This window comes from Macrobrachium rosenbergii, chromosome 55, assembly GCF_040412425.1.
Source record: "Macrobrachium rosenbergii isolate ZJJX-2024 chromosome 55, ASM4041242v1, whole genome shotgun sequence".
Lineage (NCBI taxonomy): Eukaryota > Metazoa > Arthropoda > Malacostraca > Decapoda > Palaemonidae > Macrobrachium > Macrobrachium rosenbergii.
This window is the reverse complement of record NC_089795.1, coordinates 67199107-67220204: the sequence shown is the minus strand read 5'-3', so window position 1 is coordinate 67220204 and position 21098 is coordinate 67199107. Positions and strand designations below refer to the sequence as shown.

Here is a 21098-nt window from a genome sequence, read left to right as displayed (position 1 = left end):
GTGTTCTAGTTCAGCACAATTTCCCTCCCTTGTATCATGTAACGTCAGGACAAATTCTCCTCAATGTTCCATCTGTCAGAGGCAATTCTTCTTTGGACAGAAGCAGAGAATATTGTGTTGATTTTTCAGTTCATACTAGGAAGAAACAGTGTGTTAGCATATCAAGTAAGCAGAATCATCAACTATGCCGTTCTCTGGAAACTCTTGGGAACTCCAATTGTAGACCTCATTGTAATGACTCAGAACGGGAGGTTGCCAGTCTACAGTATCCCCTCTCAGGATCCTCAGGTTTGGACATTAAATGAGCATTAGTAGGATTGATTGGTTATGGAGGCTTATGTCTTTCATCCTTTTGTGCTTGTAAGAAAGGTACTTTACAAATTAAGAGAATCCCAGAACTCCGAGATGTCCCTAATATTTCCATGGTTGCCATAAAGGGATTGTTTTCTGGTTCTACTTCCTCTAACAGTAAATCTCTGTCAAACCCTTCCTTTTAGTCAAGATCTTGTCAGCTATATGCCATGAAGTTTTATTTTAAACCTCACCATGCTTTAGATTATTATTATTATTATTATTATTATAATTATTATTATTATTATTATTATTATTATTATTATTATTACAGGTTTTGTTAAACAAAATGGCAGTTTCAACAGCTTTTATTTTATATAATAAACACTCAATTTGTCTTATCTGTTGCTTTTCTTGCACTGGAATGGTTGCAAGCAATTCACCAATATTCATTTCTGGTGGTTTAGTGATGTGTAGGAGGTAGTTCTCGTCGGATAGCCAATCAAAATGAAGCGACTAACTCCACAAACCAACAGACATGGATAAAAGATGAAAAATACATGCATTACAGCCATTGCATCCTGCAATCCTGTCCTGAATGATGCCCTAACAAGAAGGGCGAAACTCTGTACTATATAAAATAAATGTCTTCTTCTTCTTCTTCTTCTTCTTCTTCTTCTTCTTCTTCTTCTTCTTCTTCTTCTTCTTCTTCTTCTTCTTCTTCTTCTTCTTCAAGTATAATTAAGTCTCAGACTCATTCAGCAGAGTTTCATTCATTTGAAGGGAGGATGCGGTGGAAAATCTGTATGTGATCTGCTAATCAATAGTGTTTTCACTTTACTGGAGTTCAGCCTCATACCCCACTGACTACACCATTCATTAATCTGCTTCATGCCTCAGTTGAGACTAAGGGCAGCTTCAGGCCTCATAAGTGGAGACTTGACTACACCTACAAGTGTTGCATCACTGGCATAATAAACAATCTTGTTTTGCAGGCCAGCAACTATATAATTTGTATATAGTAAAGAAAACAGTGGACCAAGAACACTACATTTTGGAACTCCAGACACAATAGGTCTTGGTTTGCTAAAGATCACCAACAGCAACTCTCTGCTGCCTACCTGTAAGGAAGTCCTGAAGTAAACCTAAAACATATCTACCCACTCCAAGGTTCTGAAGTTTATAAATAAGTTTTTCTTCGGCTTTGGTGAGCACAGGGAGAATAGAAATTGGCCCGTAGTTACTGCTGTCTGCAGATATGCCATTCTTTGGAACAGGCACCATATTACTAAGCTTGTTCTCATCCTCAAAGATACTACCTTGACTTAAAAATCTTTAGAACCTACTAATCTTGGGAAACAACACACTAGAAAACTTTTTAAAAACAAAGGGAAGAAATCATCAGAATCTTTTCCACCCCAGCTATCAAGCTTAGGAATTTTCTTAACATCCCAAGAGTGAAATGCATATTTTGTAAGAATAGGTTTAGGATGATAAGTATCATGGAGAGGGACATCCTCAGCTGATTGCTTAGCCTCAAAAGCTCGATGAAGCAGTTTAGCCTTTTCTAAGCTTAGAGCCAGTAACCAGTCTACCATCATCTGTTAGTGGTGGAATGGAAGACAAGCCTGACCCAAAGATAGATTATGCTAGTTTGGTCCACCACAGATGAGGCTGAGTAATTCCTTCAAGTTTCCTCTTTTAAAGAATTATAGTAATTTCTCTTAGCTATTTGGTAAGTTCTATTTGCTGCATGGCAAGACTCAACAAAGATGGTAATTTTCATGTGAATTATTTCATTGCCATGTGTGGACTTTCTTTTTGTCATGGTAAGTTTGTCTGTGTGTATCATCAAACCTTGGCTGGTTATTTGTCCTGAATTTGATGACCTTTCTAGGGACAAACCTCACTAAAATAGCTGTCAGCATTTCATTTAACTTCTTGGGATCTGGATCTGATATAGCATCTGAAATATTAAGTGCCTGATCAGCTTCTGCAATGTAATCCCAGACCATTTTTCCAATGGTGGCATTAGGAATATACTGATTGACAGGTATGTCGATCTCATTGGTGCAGTGGTTGGTATCAATAACTTAGATGTCGATGCCAATTTTAGTAGCAATCAGTCAATGGCTGGAAGTGCCTTTATACTTGCAGACCTTGGACTTGACAGCAGGTGGAATATCTGTGAATATGAGGTCTAATCTATTGTTGATTCCTCAATTAACTGGACAAAACAAGAGGATACACAGAACAGAAGAGTAGACTGGCCATGTTGATCTGTGGAATTTGAATTAAGCCACTTGCTCTGCATTGCAGTCTCCACAAATAACAAATAAAGCTTCTGAATCCTGTGACTGAGCCATACTGCACTGACACTATCATCTGTTCCTTGTGAGCATGAGATTTTTTAAGTGAGTTATTTCAAAGGTTGTTGACAGTCTTTTGCTCCTGGTGTCAGTGTCAAGGTATTTCCTGCACCCACACCTCTTTAGGCAACTAAATCAAGTTCTTTTGTTTTCTTAGACACTCTAAAAAGCTGTTGGTCCCAATTATCAGATATAAAACAATGCTTTTTAACTTACGTCACGCTCAGCTAGTCATTGCTAATGACCCAGGCCTCAAAGAGGTCTTTAGGTAATTTGAGATTGTGGTGCATAGATTGTTGTATCAAGCTCTTTCTTAGAACCTTGGTGCTTTTTAGAAATTTATGTCTCCAGAGCCAAAAGATTCTCTAGAAATGGTATCCTTAAATGTTTATGTAACTCTCTTCTTGGTAGTCCAGGCAACTAAGAAAAGGGTTAACGTATTACAAGCATTTTCATTGAACTTTAGCTTTGCAAGAGAGGGGATATTTTTTCTTTTCTGCTCTTGTTTAGACCCTAGAATGATTTCAAGGCAACATCCCTTTCCAGGGTTGTTAAGATACCAAACTTGGCCTTATTAGGGGGTAATAAGGAAGGGGTACTTTCATGCTGTCTAAAGGGAATTAGAGTGTAAATAGATAGATTAGGCTTATTGGAGGTGATGTCAGTCATTTTGTAGGGTTATGAGATTGAACACTCTATGTCAAAAAAAAACCTTCAGTTCACTTAGCTGAATGAATGTTTTCAAGCTTTGCTATCTCACTGTCCATCTCTCATTGTAAGAATCAGCTGTCTTTCACAGTAAGGTAAGATTCATCCCAAATACAATAATATAAAAATTCCATAATAAAATGTAGTATTATTCAGAGGCTTACCCACTGTTAAAATAGAACCAGCCCATCCTCCCCAAACATTGGTGGGTTTTCAAGAAGTATTCTAACAAGAGCCAGAACATTTGCTATCCACTTAGAGAGGAAAACAGGTGAACTAGACAGTCCATCCAGGTGAGCCTAGTGCTCTTTTTTGAATGCTGACTGCACCTGAGTGGTGCAAAGATGTAAGCTTTCTTTAACAATAGGTAACTGTCCAAATTATATGAAAATTTAGATTTTTTCTTAATTGTGAAAGGTGTGAATGAGTTGTCAAATTTTTGGACATTTTACATCAATGAGATTATACTTTAGATGTCATATCAGTAAAGTATAATAAGTAATATTTACTTATATCTGCTGAAAGTCAACTAATAAACGTTTTTAGAACTAAAAGGGTAGATTATCTGATTACAATATTTGGAACTTTTTAGGATTTGGAAAGGGTTTAGTCCAGAAAAAGCTGAAAAATCATACTTTTACTCTATTTTATTCAGTGATTGTGGCAAAATTTTAATACTCGGACTAATTACATAGGTTACATTTTTATATTGACGTCATGTTTTTATATAAGTAGTACAGTGAAGTGTACAGAATTACTAGCAGTTTGGATTTAGAATGTTTTATTTTTCTACAAGGTTCAAGGAGAAGAAACTGGCAATAAATTTGGTAATAAAGGTATCGGTGGCGATGGAATGGTAGGTAAACTGGAAAGTGGAGCTTGAGGTAAATGTTGGATGGTGGGCTCCTCCATGAGTAATTCCAAATTGTATCTTTTTACAATGGCTCCTGCTTCATCTGGTGTCATCTTGTGTGTGCTTATTAAGTGTTGCTTCAGGTTCCTGTATACAAAAAAGTTTCCTTATATTATAATACATACTTACATAGTTGTGTTTGAATTATGACAGGTTAAATCTTAAGAACAATTGGTAACTAGTTTTAAATAGGCTAGTGTTGCATGCTGTCTCAGTACCTTGGAGTAGATGTTAGATTAACAGAAACTCCAGTTACTGTTTCATGGAAATGATTACAGTTAAAAAACTTGAAATTCTATGGGAGTATTTTTGGCGTGTTTAGATAAAATCAGTAAAATTTGAAGGGCAACCATATTTGTGAAATTATATAAGATAGCAACCAGTATACAATGGTATTATATTCCAAGACCCCCCACACATCCCTGCAACTGTGAATGTTTACAATCATTGTAAACCTCTAATGTGAGAGAGTATACATACCTATCATACAAACATCCTGTTTATGCCTATATAAACTCCAATATACCTCTTATAATAAGCATTATTGGTTATGCAATACAAAGAATAATAAAAAAAATCACACTGTATATAGCATTTCTTATGTAGTACAGTATTAATAAGTAACTGTAGGTTTGTACCCTACTGTAAAGTGTGTAATGTTAAATGCACATTAGCTTAGGGTGGGAGTCATAATCTAGTATTATTTTTGTATAATTTTTTCATAGGTTTGTGCAGTGAAAATTATGACAAAGCACCAAGGAATAAAAAAATGAGAAATGATAGGGGAGAGAGGGAAGGTGTGTGTGCCTGCGAGCATGTGTGTTGTGTACAGGCATATAGAGGAGTTGAGGAGTTTGTTGTGCAGTATTTGAATATCTCTCTCTCTCTCTCTCTCTCTCTCTCTCTCTCTCTCTCTCTCTCTCTCTCTCTCTCTCTCTCTCTCTCTCTCTCTCTCTCTCTCATGTAATAGCGTAATGTTTACAGTAGTAAAAGGGATTTGGCCATGACAATGATGCCAATGATATATACAGTGTCAACACTAATGAAGTGAAGATGAATGATGGCATAGGAACTGTGTTCGAGCTATTTATCTTCTGATAAAATGGCAGAAGGGTCGTCCTCAGAACTTGAAGGAGATGGAAGAGACCCAAAGGACAGCAGGAGCTAACAAAGTCAAAGGCTCAGGATTATCAAGAGCAGACACTTTTCTCAATGGCACAATGTTCAGAAGTCCCTATATACTCACAGACCTTGGACTTGGCGATAGCTGCAACATCTGTAAACATGAGGTCTGATCTAATACTAGAAATGTGTGGATTCCTCAAATTACCTGGACAAAATCAGAATATACACAGAACTCAAGAGCAGACCAACCATGTTGGTCTGTGGAATTTGAATGAAGTCACTCCCTGTACTTTGCATTGCAGTCTCCACAAATAATGAATGAAACTTTTGAATCCTGTGACTTAGCCATACTAATCATCTGCCAAGAGACAGTCATATATACAGTAGAATCATTATTTGGATTCATTAAGCAAATATTTAAACATTATAGAACTTACTGAACATTTTAAAACAAAGAACTTCAAGGCAACTACACTCCTAGTTTTTCAAATGATAAATAGAGAGCCATCAAACCTTTGGATTAAGAATTCAGCTGTTGACTTGATACTACTTATGTGTGTCAGTGAAAAACATCAAATCATAGTTATGGACACAACCCTGGAGATGAAGAAAATTTTACCTTAAGCCTCGAGTATTTGAGTAAAGTACTCTGCAATTTTTCTTACAGTAATGAGTAGCAGACCCAGAGTTCAGCTTAATGTCTCCCGAAAGAATTAAAATTAGCAACATAAGATTGGAAACAAAACCAGTAAATAGACTCATAACAAGAGCAACAGTAAAAATCAACAGAACAACAGACAATAAAGTCAACAACAGTATTTGAATGATTTACAATTGTATCATTGAAAGGATGAATAAAGCTGACTACATGTAATTAAAAAAAGCAGTGAAAGCAACTGGTTGACAAGTGGAGCTTTGTAAGGCAAACAAGAAACCTGCCAGGTTAGCCACAACAATGGGGGAAGGGCAGTCAGGATGGATTTATAAATTGTAAAAGCTTGAAAGAAAAAGGGTAGGTAAAGATAAACCACCAAGCATCTTTTGCTTGCTGATCTGCCTGTTCATTTCTGCAAAACAGGAACATGAACAGAAAAGAGGAAAAATGCCTGATTGTATCCCCAGCAAGGAAAATCAAACCCAAGACATGGAAGGCCATGGTACAATGGCTTTGGCATAGTCCAAGGTTTGTAGTCAGAGTAACTTTATCTTAGAAGGGTTGCTTGCTGGATTGATTTTGGAGTGCCCTTTTCCTAGAAGAGTTGTCTGCCAAGGCTGAAGAGTCTTTTCTACCCTAACTCGTGTAGGCATATATATCACTTTTGGGTGAATATTGCTAAGGAAAAGTCACATTAACCCACTACCCAATATGTTTACAAACAACAACTATTAAACTTTAAACTGAAAACGGGATGCAAGAGGCAATTAGCTAGGTTAATTAACCATATTTGTAACAAAATATGCTATTTAAATACACTTTAAAAAAGTTGACCACTTTTTTTTCCTCTCATACTCAACACAGTATGGTAGGTTACACTGCTGGATGTATCACATTCTTTATCATTTTGCCCAAACCCATTACTGTAAATGACACAATCTTAAAATACATCGTACACAAAAAAAGCAATTTTTTTTTTCATTTTGCCCAAATGGTCTTTAAAATACATCTTAGGTACACAAAAAAGCAAACTCTTTCTTTTTCATTTTCCCCAAACACTTTTAAAATACATCACAAAAAAGGGATTTTGACAAAGGAAAAATCTATTTCTGGGGGAAGACCTGTGTCACCCGGTGAAATATCCATTCAGCACATATTTCTAGGTAAATTCATTGCTAAATATACCAGAGAAAAGCTAAATGCAATGCTGGGGTTACTACCCCCAGTGCGAGCTCCATAAAATGGAGTCGTGTATAAGAAAGGGTGAGTTTGTCACTATCACAGGCCTTCGCCCTGTAGACATTCCCAATCTCAAATCTCCCCGGAGCGAGGTGCCGTTACAACGCCCGCACCGCTCCCCGACTATCAACAAACCAGCCGCCATTTTGGCATTCCATGTTAGCACCCCCCCCAAGCATGGTATTTTATCTAGGGGGGGAAAGGAATAAATAGAGGTGGGTCACCGGGTGACACAGGTCTTCCCCCAGAAATAGATTTTTCCTTTGTCAAAATCCCTTTTCTGGGCTTCGACCTGTGTCAGCCGGTGAAATAATAACAGAGAATTAAAAATACCAGGTTGGTGAAGATCAAGTAAAACTACTGTAATGGAAAGAAATAAAACTATTAGTCAGAGTGAGATTTAATTACCCAAGTCGAAAACATATAAGGACATAAGAATAGCAAGATGGGGGAACCATGCCCCACAGCAAACATGAAAACATAACATTAAAACATAATTAAACTAGACTTAAATGCTAACAAAAGGGGACAAGGACAATATGCAACATGGTCAGGAGTCAGGCTGTGAAGCATGCCTGACCCACAGAAGACGGCAAAGGGAATAAATGAGGCAGGTAGGTGAGAGAAAGAGTGACAGAATAGTATGAAATACATAGTGTTATCATTCAGAGGGAGGAACAATGCTTCCTGCCGCCACTGTGGAAAATTTTAGAGCCTCTAGGGATTTCAGGTAGTGGCGTTTGAACACCGAAGGTGACTTCCAACCCGTATATTTTTTGAGATCATCAAAATTCATATGATGGAAATAATTAGTGGAGGTGGCCACCGCCCTGATATCATGAACCTTTGGAACTGAATCTGGGTTAGCTTGTTTAATAAAATACAAAATCTGTTGTCTGATGGCCTTCAGAGAAATAGTTCCTCCACCTTCCCTCACAAAAAGAGGGCCCGAAGTTATATTAGAGGTTCTGTCTAAGTAAGCCTTTAAGGTAGAGACTGGGCATAATGACAGGTCTTGTGGAAGGGGGATAACCTTCCAGGAGGACCATCTATCTCGTGGATCTTCGTTCTTAGCGAGAAATTTAAGGTCTGGGGCTAGCAGAACTTCTCCTGACGGGAGGAAATCAACATGGTTCGGCTCTCTAGATAGAGCAGACAGTTCAGAAATTCTAGCACCTGAAGCTAAGCTAATTAAGAATAAGGTCTTCCTTAGCAGACTTAAGAGTGAACAATTTTGATTATCAATATCTGACGCTAATTTAAGAACGTCATTTAAGAACCAGGAAACCGTGTGTGGACGGGTTGCTGGTCTCAAGCGAGCGCATGCTCTAGGAATTGATGAAAAATAAGAATCTGTTAAGTTAATATTAAAACCATGTAAAAATAACTTTCTTAAAGCTGATTTGGCTGTAGTAATGGTGCTAGAGGCAAGACCTTTTTCGAATAATGACCTAAAGAACGAGATTGCAAGGTTCGTGGTCATTACTGTTGCTTCAGATTCTTTCAAGAAGAGTGCTAATTTCTTGACTGCTGAGTCATATTGTCTGAGCGTAGATTCCCTTTTGTCTGATTCTAGGAATAGAGTATTAACGGGATCAATATTAGCATCTTTCTGAGCTGCAAATTTCATGAAATCCATAAAGCTAGGGCATCTTGGACTCTTGAGGAAGCTGACACAGTCCGAGTTTGTACTATTTGTGTCAATTTTGGTTTGGGGATGTGTATGCACCGAAGCTTCAGTTCTAGAAGAAGAGGAAACCAGTTGCTCTTTGGCCAGTTGGGTGCTACCAGAGCCACCTGGCCTTTGAATGTCCTGAGCTTGTGCAAGACTTTCATCAACAGGTTTACTGGAGGAAACAGATAGATCCTCCGCCACTTGTTCCAGTATATCGACATTGCATCTGTGGAGTGAGCCAGAGGGTCCAGGTTGGGAGCCACATAACATGGAAGTTTGTGGTTGCATTCTGTTGCAAAGAGATCTACTTCGAGACCTGGGACCTAACTGCAAATCCACTCGAATGATGTTTTGTCCAGGGACCATTCCGACTCCAGCGGAGTTGTCCTGGACAGGGAATCTGCAATGACATTCCGAACTCCTGCCAGATGGGTAGCTGACAGATGCCACCGGTGCTTGTTTGCTAGGGAGAATATTGCTATCATTACTTGGTTGATCTGGCTCAACTTGGAACCTCCCCTGTTTATACAATGCACCACTACCGCACTGTCCAAGACCAGTCTGATATGGATTAGTCTGGTTGAGCGCAGCTTCTTTAAGGTTAGAAAAACTGCCATTGCTTCGAGAACATTGATATGGAACTGGCGGAACATAGTGGACCATGTTCCCTGCACTTTTTTGTGTTGAGAGTATCCTCCCCACCCGCTTAGAGAAGCATCGGTGTGAATCACTAATGCCGGAGGGGGGAACTGGAGCGGCACTGACTTTGATAAGCTCTTGACTGTTGTCCAGGGCCGGAGTCTCTTCCTCAGAATTTGCGGAATTAGAGACACCTTGTCTCTGAACCTGATGTTGGCACGCCTCCGCCAAATCCTGTTTATGTCTTTCAGTTTGGTTTTCAGGAGTAGATCCGTTATTGAAGCAAACTGAAGAGAACCTAAGACTCTTTCTTGGGTATGGCGGGAAGCTTTCCTGTTCATGAGGAACTGTCTGGTTGCTTTGGCTATTTCTCTCCGTTTGGCCGGCGGGAGAGATAGTTTGTGTGAACGTAGGTCCCACTGGATTCCCAACCACTGAAAGCGGCTCTCCGGAACTAGGCGGGATTTCTCCCTGTTTATTTGGAAGCCTAAAGATTCCAGAAAACCGATTACTATGGTTGTTGCTTTCCGGTATTCGCTGGCGTTGGATGCCCAAATGATCCAATCGTCCAGGTATGCGGCTAGCATGATCCCTTGAGACCGTAGTTGTTGAACTACCGTATCTGCCAGTTTGGTGAAAATTCTGGGGGCTATGTTGAGACCGAATGGCATGACTCTGAACGAGTATGCTTGCTTTCCCAGTCTGAACCCCAGATACGGAGAGAACCTTCTTGCAATCGGGACGTGATAATAGGCGTCTGAAAGATCTATAGAGGTGGTTACGGCTCCATGGGGTAGTAGGTTCCGAACCTGCAAGATTGTAAGCATGCGAAATTTGTCGCATTGAATGTAAGAATTTAGACGAGACAAGTCTAGGATTACTCTTTGTTGACTGGAGCCTTTCTTTGGAACGCTGAACAGTCTGCCCTGAAACTTCAAGTGTCTCGCTTTCTTTATCGCCCTCTTTTGTAGTAGATCCTTCACAAAGTCCTTTAGGGCTTTGGATGGTGACTGATGGAACCTGACTAGGGGAGGAGGGCCTCTGCTCCAACTCCAACCCAGGCCTTTGGAGACACTGCTGTGGGCCCATGGACTGAAGGTCCATTGGTCCTGAAAATGATACAACCTCCCACCTACCTGAGGAATCTCATTGGGCGGGAGATGGTCTGCCTCCTCTGCTACCTCTGCCTCCCCTCCCTCGGGAGGAGAAGCGAGACGCCGACCTACCTCTGAAGGAGCCTCTGGCTCTGCCTCCCCTGGCATTTTGGTTGATTGCCCAAAATGCACCCTGGCTTTCATATGAGGCATTGAAAGCCGGGGACGTAACATATGTAGGGGCGGCGAGCGAATGATGAGCTGGTTGAACCAGCACGTACTGGGGTTGAGGCTGAGCTCTAGAGGTTGAAGGCTGACCAGCTGGGGAGACCGGAACAGCCTGTAGCACAGTCTGGGCAGGGAGCCTCTTGAATTTCTTGAACCTCTTCCCAGGTTTGGGATGAGGTCCGGTGGACTCCGTTGGCTTCCGCTTGTAGTGGAGACCCCAACGGGAGCGGAGACTCTGGTTAGCCCTGGTCGCTTCCGCCAGGACTGCGTCGACCTCTTCCTTGGGGGAAGAGATTAGCTCCCCAGATGGAGCTCTTCATGAGCCTTTCGGGCTCGTGCCGGATAGAAGCTGCCGAAAAGATATGTTTCCGGCAGTTCATTCGAGCTACTACGAAGTCATAAAGGTCCTGCTGAAATGCTGCTAGTAGGGATTTAGTCAGGACCTGGAATAGGGCGTCCTCATTGTAGACAACCGAAGTTGCCTCAGCCAGAGTCAGTGAATTTAGGGACCTACTTAGTCTGCCCTTAGTGTCAGCTTCGGCCTTCAGGAGCGAATCCGGGATCTTCGGGAGTTGCTCACTGAAGAGAGAAGAAGCGCAATCGGGGTCCAGCCTACCCACCGTAAAGGTGGCCGGAGCTCCCTTCCAAAATTCGGAATCTCCGGGGAAGACCAGAGAGGTGGGATCTGTCTCCCGGAGTTGTGGAAGGGGCTTGCCTTCAGTGCCTGCCTGACTGGTGAGCAGGGCTACCTTCGTCGTGCAGGGGGTGGGGATAGTCTCCCCCACTGAGAACATCGTGAACGTACCCTTGACTGGGGTAAGCTTCATGTTCTCCGCCTGCCACTCCGTCAGAGTGCGCAACAGGGTGGACTGTGCCTGATCCCTTGGGAAGATGACAGTCTCCTTTGGGACCTTATCAGATCTTATCCAGGCCTCCTCAGTAAGCCTGGCATAACCTGGGAAGGGGGCAGCAGACCAGGAGGAAGAACTCTGGATTTATTTCCAATCTCTGCGGTGCCCAGGCCCTCGATGGTAAGTGTCTTCATGCTGGAGCATGAAAGAAGCCAGGCGCCAGTGGTTTCCTGTCGAGGAGGAAGACGAGCGTCCAGAACAGCCAGGACTGGTGACCGTCCCGCCCGCATGAACGAAACAAGCTCTCTGGGTTTCACCTTCTCCAGTCGGGGATAACACGGAGCGTTGAGAAGTAGGCAATTGGGAGAAGTTCTGACGGTTTATCATCAACTCTCGCGTACTTACTCCATAAGAAGCTCCATAAGCTTCAGCATCAAAGGAAGGGGACTCTCCTTACTTTGTTTGGACGTGATCCCTTACCAGAGAGAGCCTTGCTGCGTGAAACGACGCGGGGCTAGGAGCCCTTGGCGTCTTCGAGGAGCCAGAGTGAACCCTCTGGGGTTTGAAGGTTTTTGCTAAGGTCTTAGTTTTTACAGATTTAACCTGAGGGACAGTGACCTTGACCTGTCCATAAGGTAAGAGTTTCCCAAACCCTTTGAAGGAAGAAGCAGAAGAGAAGAGAGAACTAAAGGGTGATCGGAGAGATTCTGCCTCACTTACCCCATACCTGCTTGGCGATCTGGGTCTCGCTCATAGGCTCGAGGTTGATGTTAATTGCAGCAACCTCCTCTGCTACCTCTCGCAAATGCCACTTCTTCCTGGGAGGTTCCGTCTACCGGATCCCAGCGATCAGGGGCGGCTACTTCCTCCGGGACGGCAGCTGAGACCCAGGCGCCGGGGTAGAGGATGCTACATATCTCCTGGGAAAGGGCGGCGTGGGGCTTCCCCGACCCGCGTTCCTCCCAAAGCCGCTGACCCCAGGTCTTGAGGTCGGTGTCGAGAATCGCGGGAGCTGCGGTCAATCTGAAAGAAGGAGATTATTAACTAACTTGAGAAATCTCCCACTGTCATAAAAATATCAACAAAAGACAAAACTCAAGAAAGAACAATGATCCGGAAACATGTAGCTTACCGACTCATCAACACTCTCTCGTAAGGCGTAGCACACTTCATCCGTCAGGTGCCAGGCGATCAGGTCCCCGACATGAACTGTGCGGCGGAGTGGGACCTACACACCATCGTGCCCACAAAGCCTGCTGCGGGACCGCCGTGCAACCTGACAAGCGCACCATCTGTAAGTGGACGGACGATACATGGTATGCTAATAAAACACGCGGAGTAGAGTCTTAAGATAAAAAAGACTGACGGGCATGCTGTAATCGGTCCAGACCCGCGAAATCGGTAATAAGGGGAGTTATAACTATCTTATACATGCTACCATAAAAGGACCGCCAGTAATTCCGGAGAATACTAGAGTCCCACGCGTGAACATCGTCATAAACTAATTAGCAAATTAACTTTACCCAGACTACGTCGGTAGAGGTAAAAATAAACACACAGTATGAAATGGTTAACCTTAGAGTCTATATAAATAAAAAAATTCAACTTGGCGCGGAGAATCAAGTTACACCACTTATGGTGGCAGCGGAGGCGTGGTGAGCGCCGTCCGACCACACACCATACCTTTTGGTGTAGTTACAAAAACAAGAGAGGTAACGAGAGCCCGACAACAACCCTACGGAAGAAAAAGATCTGACCAAAGTCAAGATAGATACCCAGGGAGTATGGTCAGTGTTCTAGGTGAATAGAACAGGGAACCAAACAAGAGACGATAAAAACCTGGCAGATGAGGCGGACATGTAGACAGAGGCCAGTCAGGTGGAAAACGCAACTTTGGCTACCGTAATAATTCTCCCACGGGGTGATGGTCAAAGAGAGCAGACTACCCTGGCTGGGAGAACTTGTCACCTGATGCTAGGAAGGGTGGGGTTAGGCAAATGGAGGGGACCTTCCAGTAGCGGCCAGAGGAGTGGGAGCACACCCCGGGCGCGCCAGCCAGCCCCCTCCCGGTGCCGATCATGAAAGAACGACTACCAAGGAAGGGAGAATGCTATGAAGAGCCTCCAAAAGCTAAAGGACGCAAAAGTGGTAATCAGAATGGTGGCAGGGGTGGGAAGCACCAGACACCAGACGAGTTCTCACGAGTGCCGATCAGCAGAGATTGGCGACCCTGGTGAGAGAGCAGGGAGAACCACTCAATGCAAAGGGAAGGGGTGAAGGAATGTTGGGCTACCGAGACAGGGGCGGGGAAAGGGCTCAGGCACAACCATGGGCATGTACAGTGGCCCATCTGAAAACAAGCCAGGGTGGAATGGAGGAGGAGGAGGGGTAGGGTGGTAGGAGAGGGGAAACTCACGTGCTGGGATGCAGTCCGACATCGACCCAGCTCGGACAGGGATGGGCTACGAATAAAGAATACCCTCGCTATTCGGCTAACATACCGGGACTCAGGTCAATCAGGAAGGCCGAAATAGGGAGAGGGGGAAAGCATGAGCCCTAAAACACATCCAGACAGACCCAAATCATCGGGAAGCGCCAGAACATGGACCCTCACCACACCTAACCTCCCTCCAAAAGGAAGGGAGCAAAGAGCCGTAAGGTAGCTAACTTCCTAGGCTAACCTGCGAAGCCGACCAGCGGCAAGGAGGTAGCCTAGGAGAAAACAGGATCTATCAGACTAAGGAAACACTAAAGTTAACCATAAAATAACATAACATACATCAAAAGAAAAATAATTTAAATAATAAAGACACATGTGAAGGGTGATCCAAACCAAGCGCGATATGAGCGCGGATGGTAAATAACCCGACCCATATGATCAAAGCGTAAACAAATAATCCAAAAAATATCTATGTCATCCGATAGCATAAATGAGATAATGAAACTATAAGGCGTAACACGCCATCTCAGTGAATATACCTGAGAGCTGGAGGAGGGAGAGGGTCAAAAATAAAACTGAATAATGCTCTCAAAAGGGCAAGAGGGAAACTGCGTAGCCTAAGAGACAAGAGGACCGTGCCTCCCCAGGGAAGGGTAATACAGAAAGAACTAACGATAATAAGCAAATATGAAATATGTAAAACACACATAAAACATATATAAAAAGGAGCAAAGCCCCACAAGACCCTTTCAAGACTGAAGGTCACAAGAGGTTGGGAGCAAAGGCGGCCGAGACAGGCGTTATATCTACCTCTAATTATTGAATTAGGGTAAATAAAGAACCTCAACCTCCTAAAAACAAAAGAGATGGTACTCAACTTAGGTGAGGATTTATATCCTGCGAGGAAAACATAGCGAACACAGAAAAGGCAAAAATATAGCGCACAAGGAAGGAAAACACAACAAGTGTAGCGCGTGCTATAAATGGAATATCAAAATGAAAGCGGCTGGTTTGTTGATAGTCGGGGCAGCGGTGCAGGCGTTATGGCAGCACCTCGCTCGGGGAGATTTGAGATTAGGGAATGTCTACAGGAGGCGAGGCCTGTGATATGTGACAAACTCACCCTTTCTTTCTCCATTTATGGAGCTCGCACTGAAGTGGTAACCCCAGCATTGCATTAGCTTTTCTCTGGTATATTTAGCAATGGTTACCTAGAAATATGTGCTGAATGGATATTTCACCGGCTGACACAGGTCGAAGCCCAGAAAAATACATCATACAAAAAACCTACAAATATAAAGATACATTTTCTCTTTCATGTACCTTTCTGCACTGCCCTTGGTTCTTATGATAACCAGACTTTTTAAGAACTTCCTGCAGTCCATCATGTGCTTCTTCATCTTGTTCTGGGAGTCTTAATATGCAAAGTTGACTGTGCAATGCTGTACTCATCCATATATGACATAGACCATCTTGCCTCGATTCTTCTGAAAGGTCAACATCTTCCTCGCCCTCTTAGGTTGAGGTCAGTCCACACAAAACATACGTTACACTAGTGGGATCTGCAGTGCTGCAGGCACTGGAATGAAAGCCATGTGCTTGGGCTACATTATCACCTCAGGAAACCACTCTCAGACAGTTAAAACAAGATACTGATCACTCATGACTGTACAAAGAGGGAAAACGCTCTTTGTTACAGAGTGCATTGTTATTTTCTTGATGTAGCCAAGTCAAGAAAGATATGTTTATGACTCATATGCCTATCAGCTATTAAAAGGCAGAAATCACAGTGATGTATATGTTGCTTCCAATAGCGAGAAAGCGTAAAAAAACACAAGTGCTTTCCCACCCACACACTTTCTACTGTATGCTAATAAACTGTTGGGTAGCCGTTATCAGCCAATAAAAGGTGATTAACAAGCAGAGTTTTCTGACATGTTAGTTGACTTGCTTTTAAGCCAGTGACAATCTTGAAGGTTCACTCTGTGTCTAAATTTTTTGCTTTGTGTGTGTGTGTGTTACAAGTTGTATGTGTGTAGGTGTGTTGCTTAGCATGGTATCACTCATTTTCTCTTCCTCTTTTTTGTGTTATGCTTTGTTTATTTCATTATAAGTTTAGCTGACTCTAATATGATTATCACACGTCATAACAAAACTCAAGAGAATATTTTATCACTGGTGATATATGTTCACAATCATAGTAAAATTTTAATTAAAACAATGTGAACTTCGTCATGGATTTTGTCACAGATGTTGGCAACATACTGAGCTATTTATAACTCCTATCCCCTTCTCTCAACAAAAGGTGTACATGGACTTGCTTTGTTTTGGGTTGTAAATTTTATTGTTTTTGAGCTTATGCGGTGAAAATTATGATAAACATAAAAAATAAAAATAGAAAATGAGAAAATACAGTAAAAGTAAAAATGGGAACAGCATGAAATAAAAAAAGGGAGGAATGTGTGTGCTATAGGCTTTAATGCATGTGATACCTCAGTTCTCTCTCTCTCTCTCTCTCTCTCTCTCTCTCTCTCTCTCTCTCTCTCTCTCTCTCTCTCTCTCTCTCTCTCTCTCTCTCTCTCTCTTTATTCACTTATATTTTTTTCCTCATTGCTTAGGACCACCTGGATGAGGTGAAGGGGCTCTTGAACCCCAGGAATATGTTCCTGGGTTTGAGTCCAAGAGTCATATATATTATTACTAATTAATTTGGGTTAAGTGTTGTAGAATTTTCCACTTTTGGTAAAACATGTTTGACCTGATAATAGGAAAAGTTATTATAGCTGGAACTGGGGTTTATATCCGAAGTTAATAGTAGGAACTATGGTATGATCATCAACTACCCAATAATGTTTGGACCTGAGAGATATCACATTGATAGCTCAAGGGCGAAACTATTCTGCAGAGCTTGGCCATGGATTCCAGGAGTGGTCTGGTTTGGTTTTGGGCACAGGACTTTCGTCATTCTGTCCAGTTTATACATAATATGATTAGGTTGGGCATGATTGTATTCTTGCAATACTTTCTAGTATATTTGCATCAGAAAGTGCTCTTTAGGATATAGCATCATATCATCATTGGTTATGTGATGGAACCTTCAAAATTGTGCCAGAAGTGGTTTCAACTGTTTTGCATACATGTAGAAGGTAAAGGTAGCAGTTTTCCACGGGTCTTTGCATTACTGCCGAATAAAAGAAAACAGACATACAAATTATTTTTTGAGCAATTAAAAATTATGCAACCTAATGGAGATCTGCTTGATATCATGGCAGATTTCGAGGTTGGTGGTGCATTACATTTAGTAAACCCCCTGTGATAAATGACTCACCTATTCGTGGATTTCTCCTGTGAATATATATACACATTATTTATGGAAAATTGCCCATTCATGTATTTTTCACTGATAAATATTCATTAATTACTGTATTTTCATATAAATTTTCATGCGTAAAATACACTTTGTAGATAAACTGTTAAAATACTGAGGTATAAGCATTTTTAGAAGGTTTTTTTGTTTAAACTATCAAAACAGGCAGTTCTAAGTGTTTTTAGAGGAGTTTTAAGTATTCGCGGATTTTAGGTATTCGTGGGGGGGTTTCGAAAAATTACAGATTTAGGGCTCAAAGAAAAATACAATACAGACTCTGAATTCTTTCTTAAAATTTGATCTTTTTCAGCATTAACCTTCCTCCCTGTTGAAGAGGCTTATGAAGGTTTAATAGATGATGAAGAAATACCTGCTGAATTCATCATTTACTGTACTTCGACTTGAGTTACATAGGCATTGTGAGAGTTCATGGTGCTAGACCAGTGATTCTTAAACTGGGGGTGCCTCTAGGGGCAACAGAAGCTTCAAAGGGGCGCAGCAGGTTTGCCAGATGGTGCCTATTATTTTTAATTTGTGATGTTCATTACAAAATTGCAAAACATTATCACTGTTTCCATATATTTTCTTATTATTATCTCAAAACATGCCAAAATTGAAAATATAAGCCAATTTTTAATTTCAAATCTTGTTTATGAATTGTCTTTATTGTTATGATCAGTATAATAGCATACAAATAGACAACATATGTTGTTTATATATTATAGTTGGCAAAAATTTCATTGTGAGAAGTGAGGGATCTGTACATAATGCTGGGGGAGGAGGGGGTAAGGCAAAAAAGTTTAAGAACCACTGTGCTAGACGTAGGAGAGAACCACCTACATTGCCGATAGTTGTATCGAATGTTAGTCAACTTATTCTTCAAGATCTACCAAGAACAAATAATGCTGTAGAAGGGTTTCATTCTGTGATAAACCAATTGGCAGGTGGAGCAAATTTGAGTATTTGGAAATTACTGAAAACTGAAGGAAGAGGAAGGGTTGGTTAAAGGTAAAAAGACCCAAATTCTTAGGGGAGATCTGTCAAATTCATGTATGCAATATGAAAAAATAACTGAAACCCTCAAAAGATTGGTCACTGAATATGGTTCAATAAGAAAAATTGATTTTTTGAGGAATGTGGTACAGTATGTAATTTGCATCAATTTTAAGTGATCATAATAAATCATTAGTTATGTCTTATTACTTTTCTTAAATGACTTTTTTCCCTTCTATCTACTTTAAGGAAGTATTGAGCAGATTTCATGTTCAAGAATTGCTCAGTGACTCATGTAGAGCCCTAGTAGCCTCAGAGCATTGATTTTCGAACTTTCTATATCTCTTGGTAGATGTAACTCTTATTCTTTTGTTTAGGGGAAATCGACACAGACTACAGAATTTCATGCACTTCCACTGACTCCTGCATCTCACACTTAACTGCTTGGAGATGCTCGACTATCTCTTCCCAATAGGGGATTTTCAAAGGTATGGGTTCTGTCCTTAATCAAGTGGAGAACAACCGTGACCTTGTGTCAGAAAGTCAGAAGCGGCGGTTTGTGTATTGCTCATGGTGCCTTTCTAGAGGAATTTTCAGCACCGGGAACCTTGTAGACATCAAAGTTTCTCTGCTTTCTTGGATATAGTAAGACTTTTTCAATGTCTACTTTCAAGGTTATTGTTCCATATTTACCTTGGTATTGCGTCTTGCGCTATTAGATCCAGCTGATGATCAGCACCTTACAGTTTTGAATCAGTTGAGATGGAAGCCCCTTCAACTCGGTACTGTATCAATCTTTCTCTGGATTTAGATGCAGGTCAAAAGTGTACAGTACAGCATATCTGGAGATTCTTTTGAGCCTCTGGAATGAGTCCCATCGAATTATTTACTAAGAAAACACTTTTTTTTTTGTGGTTTTAGAAAACCTAGAGTGTTTTTGTCAAAGGTTAAGCCTGGAAGAGGCAAAGTTAACCTTTTGTTTTGTGGTTTTAGAAACCTAGAACGTCTGTGCCAAAGAACACAAGGTTCTCTGTGACGTATTTGATTAGGCTAGTGCATGAGAACTAGCTCCATACCTTTTACCTTTAAAGATAAACATTCATAATGTGAGAGCTGTTGCAACCTTATTTAGTGTTATGACAATTTGTTGCTTGAGGATAGGATTAATGCAGCACAGTAGAAGTGCAATTTGGTTATGCTCACTCACTCCCTTAATTATGCAGAATCATGTTTGAAAATACTGTAGTAAAGCCCTTAGTCCGCTACTGGTAGCGGGTAGTCTTTTCCTGAAGTGAAGAAAGAGCAGTCCTTTAGGCTCTTTGTTTTAAATCCAGGCTTTTAATATTTTAGGGAGCATGAAGGTAAATATATTGTATAGGAGCGTACCTTTATATCATAAAGGTATTTATTTTTAGTGACTCGCTTTATAGGGCTTTTGGACCCAGGCACAGGGGTCCCCACACACTGCTTGTGTTTCATTCTGGCTGAATTGAAACTGTTTTCTCCACAAGGCTGCTGTTCACTGCGTACGTATGAGTCTTGCTCTTAAATGGAATCTAACTTTTGGTGGTAGTAAGATCCAGAAAGGATTCCAGATCAGTTAAGAATATTTTGGGTTTCTTGCAAGAAGCCTTTAGCTCGGTTGGCTTAGTGGATTTGGTCTAGCTGCACTACCCACCATCCTCCTCTCAGTGTGGGAATCAGCTAACTTTAACAGTAGGTAAGATTCATCCCAAATAATATAAATTTTCATGATGAAATTTATTATTTGGATTCTTACCTACTGTGACAGTAGATCCCACCCAGCCTTCCCACAACTTAGTGGGATGTCAAGGAGAATTCTGACAAGAGCTTAAACATTCGAAACACACCTGGTGGAGAACAGGTGAATTAGACAGTTATCTGGGCAGCCATTCGACCTTTTGTTTGTATGCCGACTCACCTATCAGCGCAGAGATGTAAGCTAACTGACAGTAGTTAGTATCCAAATAATAATTTTATTATGAGGATTTATATTTTGTTTCATATTGTGTTAGTACCCTAACGCTACTTTGGTAGAGGGTAAACTGTTTGCAACAGGGAGCCGAAAGGCAACAGCCACTAGCTGGAAAGAAGCTGGATTTGGTTGTACAGTAGTCTGTGGTGGTTAAGAGCGACTCCAGTGCCTCGGTGTAGAGTGTTGGGATATATGTGACAAAAGTGAAACAAAAGTTCAAGAGGAAACTGTTAGTTCAGTTGTAATGGAAGTCATTGAAAGAGATTTAAAGAAAGAAAAGAGCAAGGAGTGCTTTGTTTCACGTTTTGCAAACATTATCCATACCTTGGGCACTAGTGGAAACAGTGTGAAGGAAATATTATACTATAGTGTATTTTTGTTATGTATTGAAGCTATATTTCAAGGGATTGCCCTCCTCATGTACAGTATCATGCAGGGAAGCCTCATTTTGCTGGATATTTGGGGGGTTTAATTATTATGTATTGAAGCCTTGTCTAGAAGGAAACTGTTTACAT

At 41.3% G+C, this 21098-nt stretch overlaps 1 protein-coding gene across 6 annotated transcripts in view; it reads right to left on the bottom strand.

Annotated features, from left to right (window-relative positions):
* Positions 1–21098, bottom strand: part of LOC136835369 (broad-complex core protein isoforms 1/2/3/4/5-like) — a 946407-nt gene that overhangs the window by 6781 nt on the left and 918528 nt on the right. For 4 of the 6 annotated variants that reach the window (XM_067098811.1, XM_067098810.1, XM_067098800.1 and 1 more), the window contains one exon: positions 3998–4368. The exons of 1 other annotated variant lie outside the window; for it this stretch is intronic. In XM_067098811.1, coding sequence (XP_066954912.1) covers positions 4167–4368 — 202 coding nt within the window. In that variant the 3' untranslated portion in view covers positions 3998–4166. Of the gene's footprint in view, positions 1–3997; positions 4369–21098 lie in introns of those variants that run through there. One more of the 6 variants, XM_067098831.1, reaches the window with a different exon arrangement.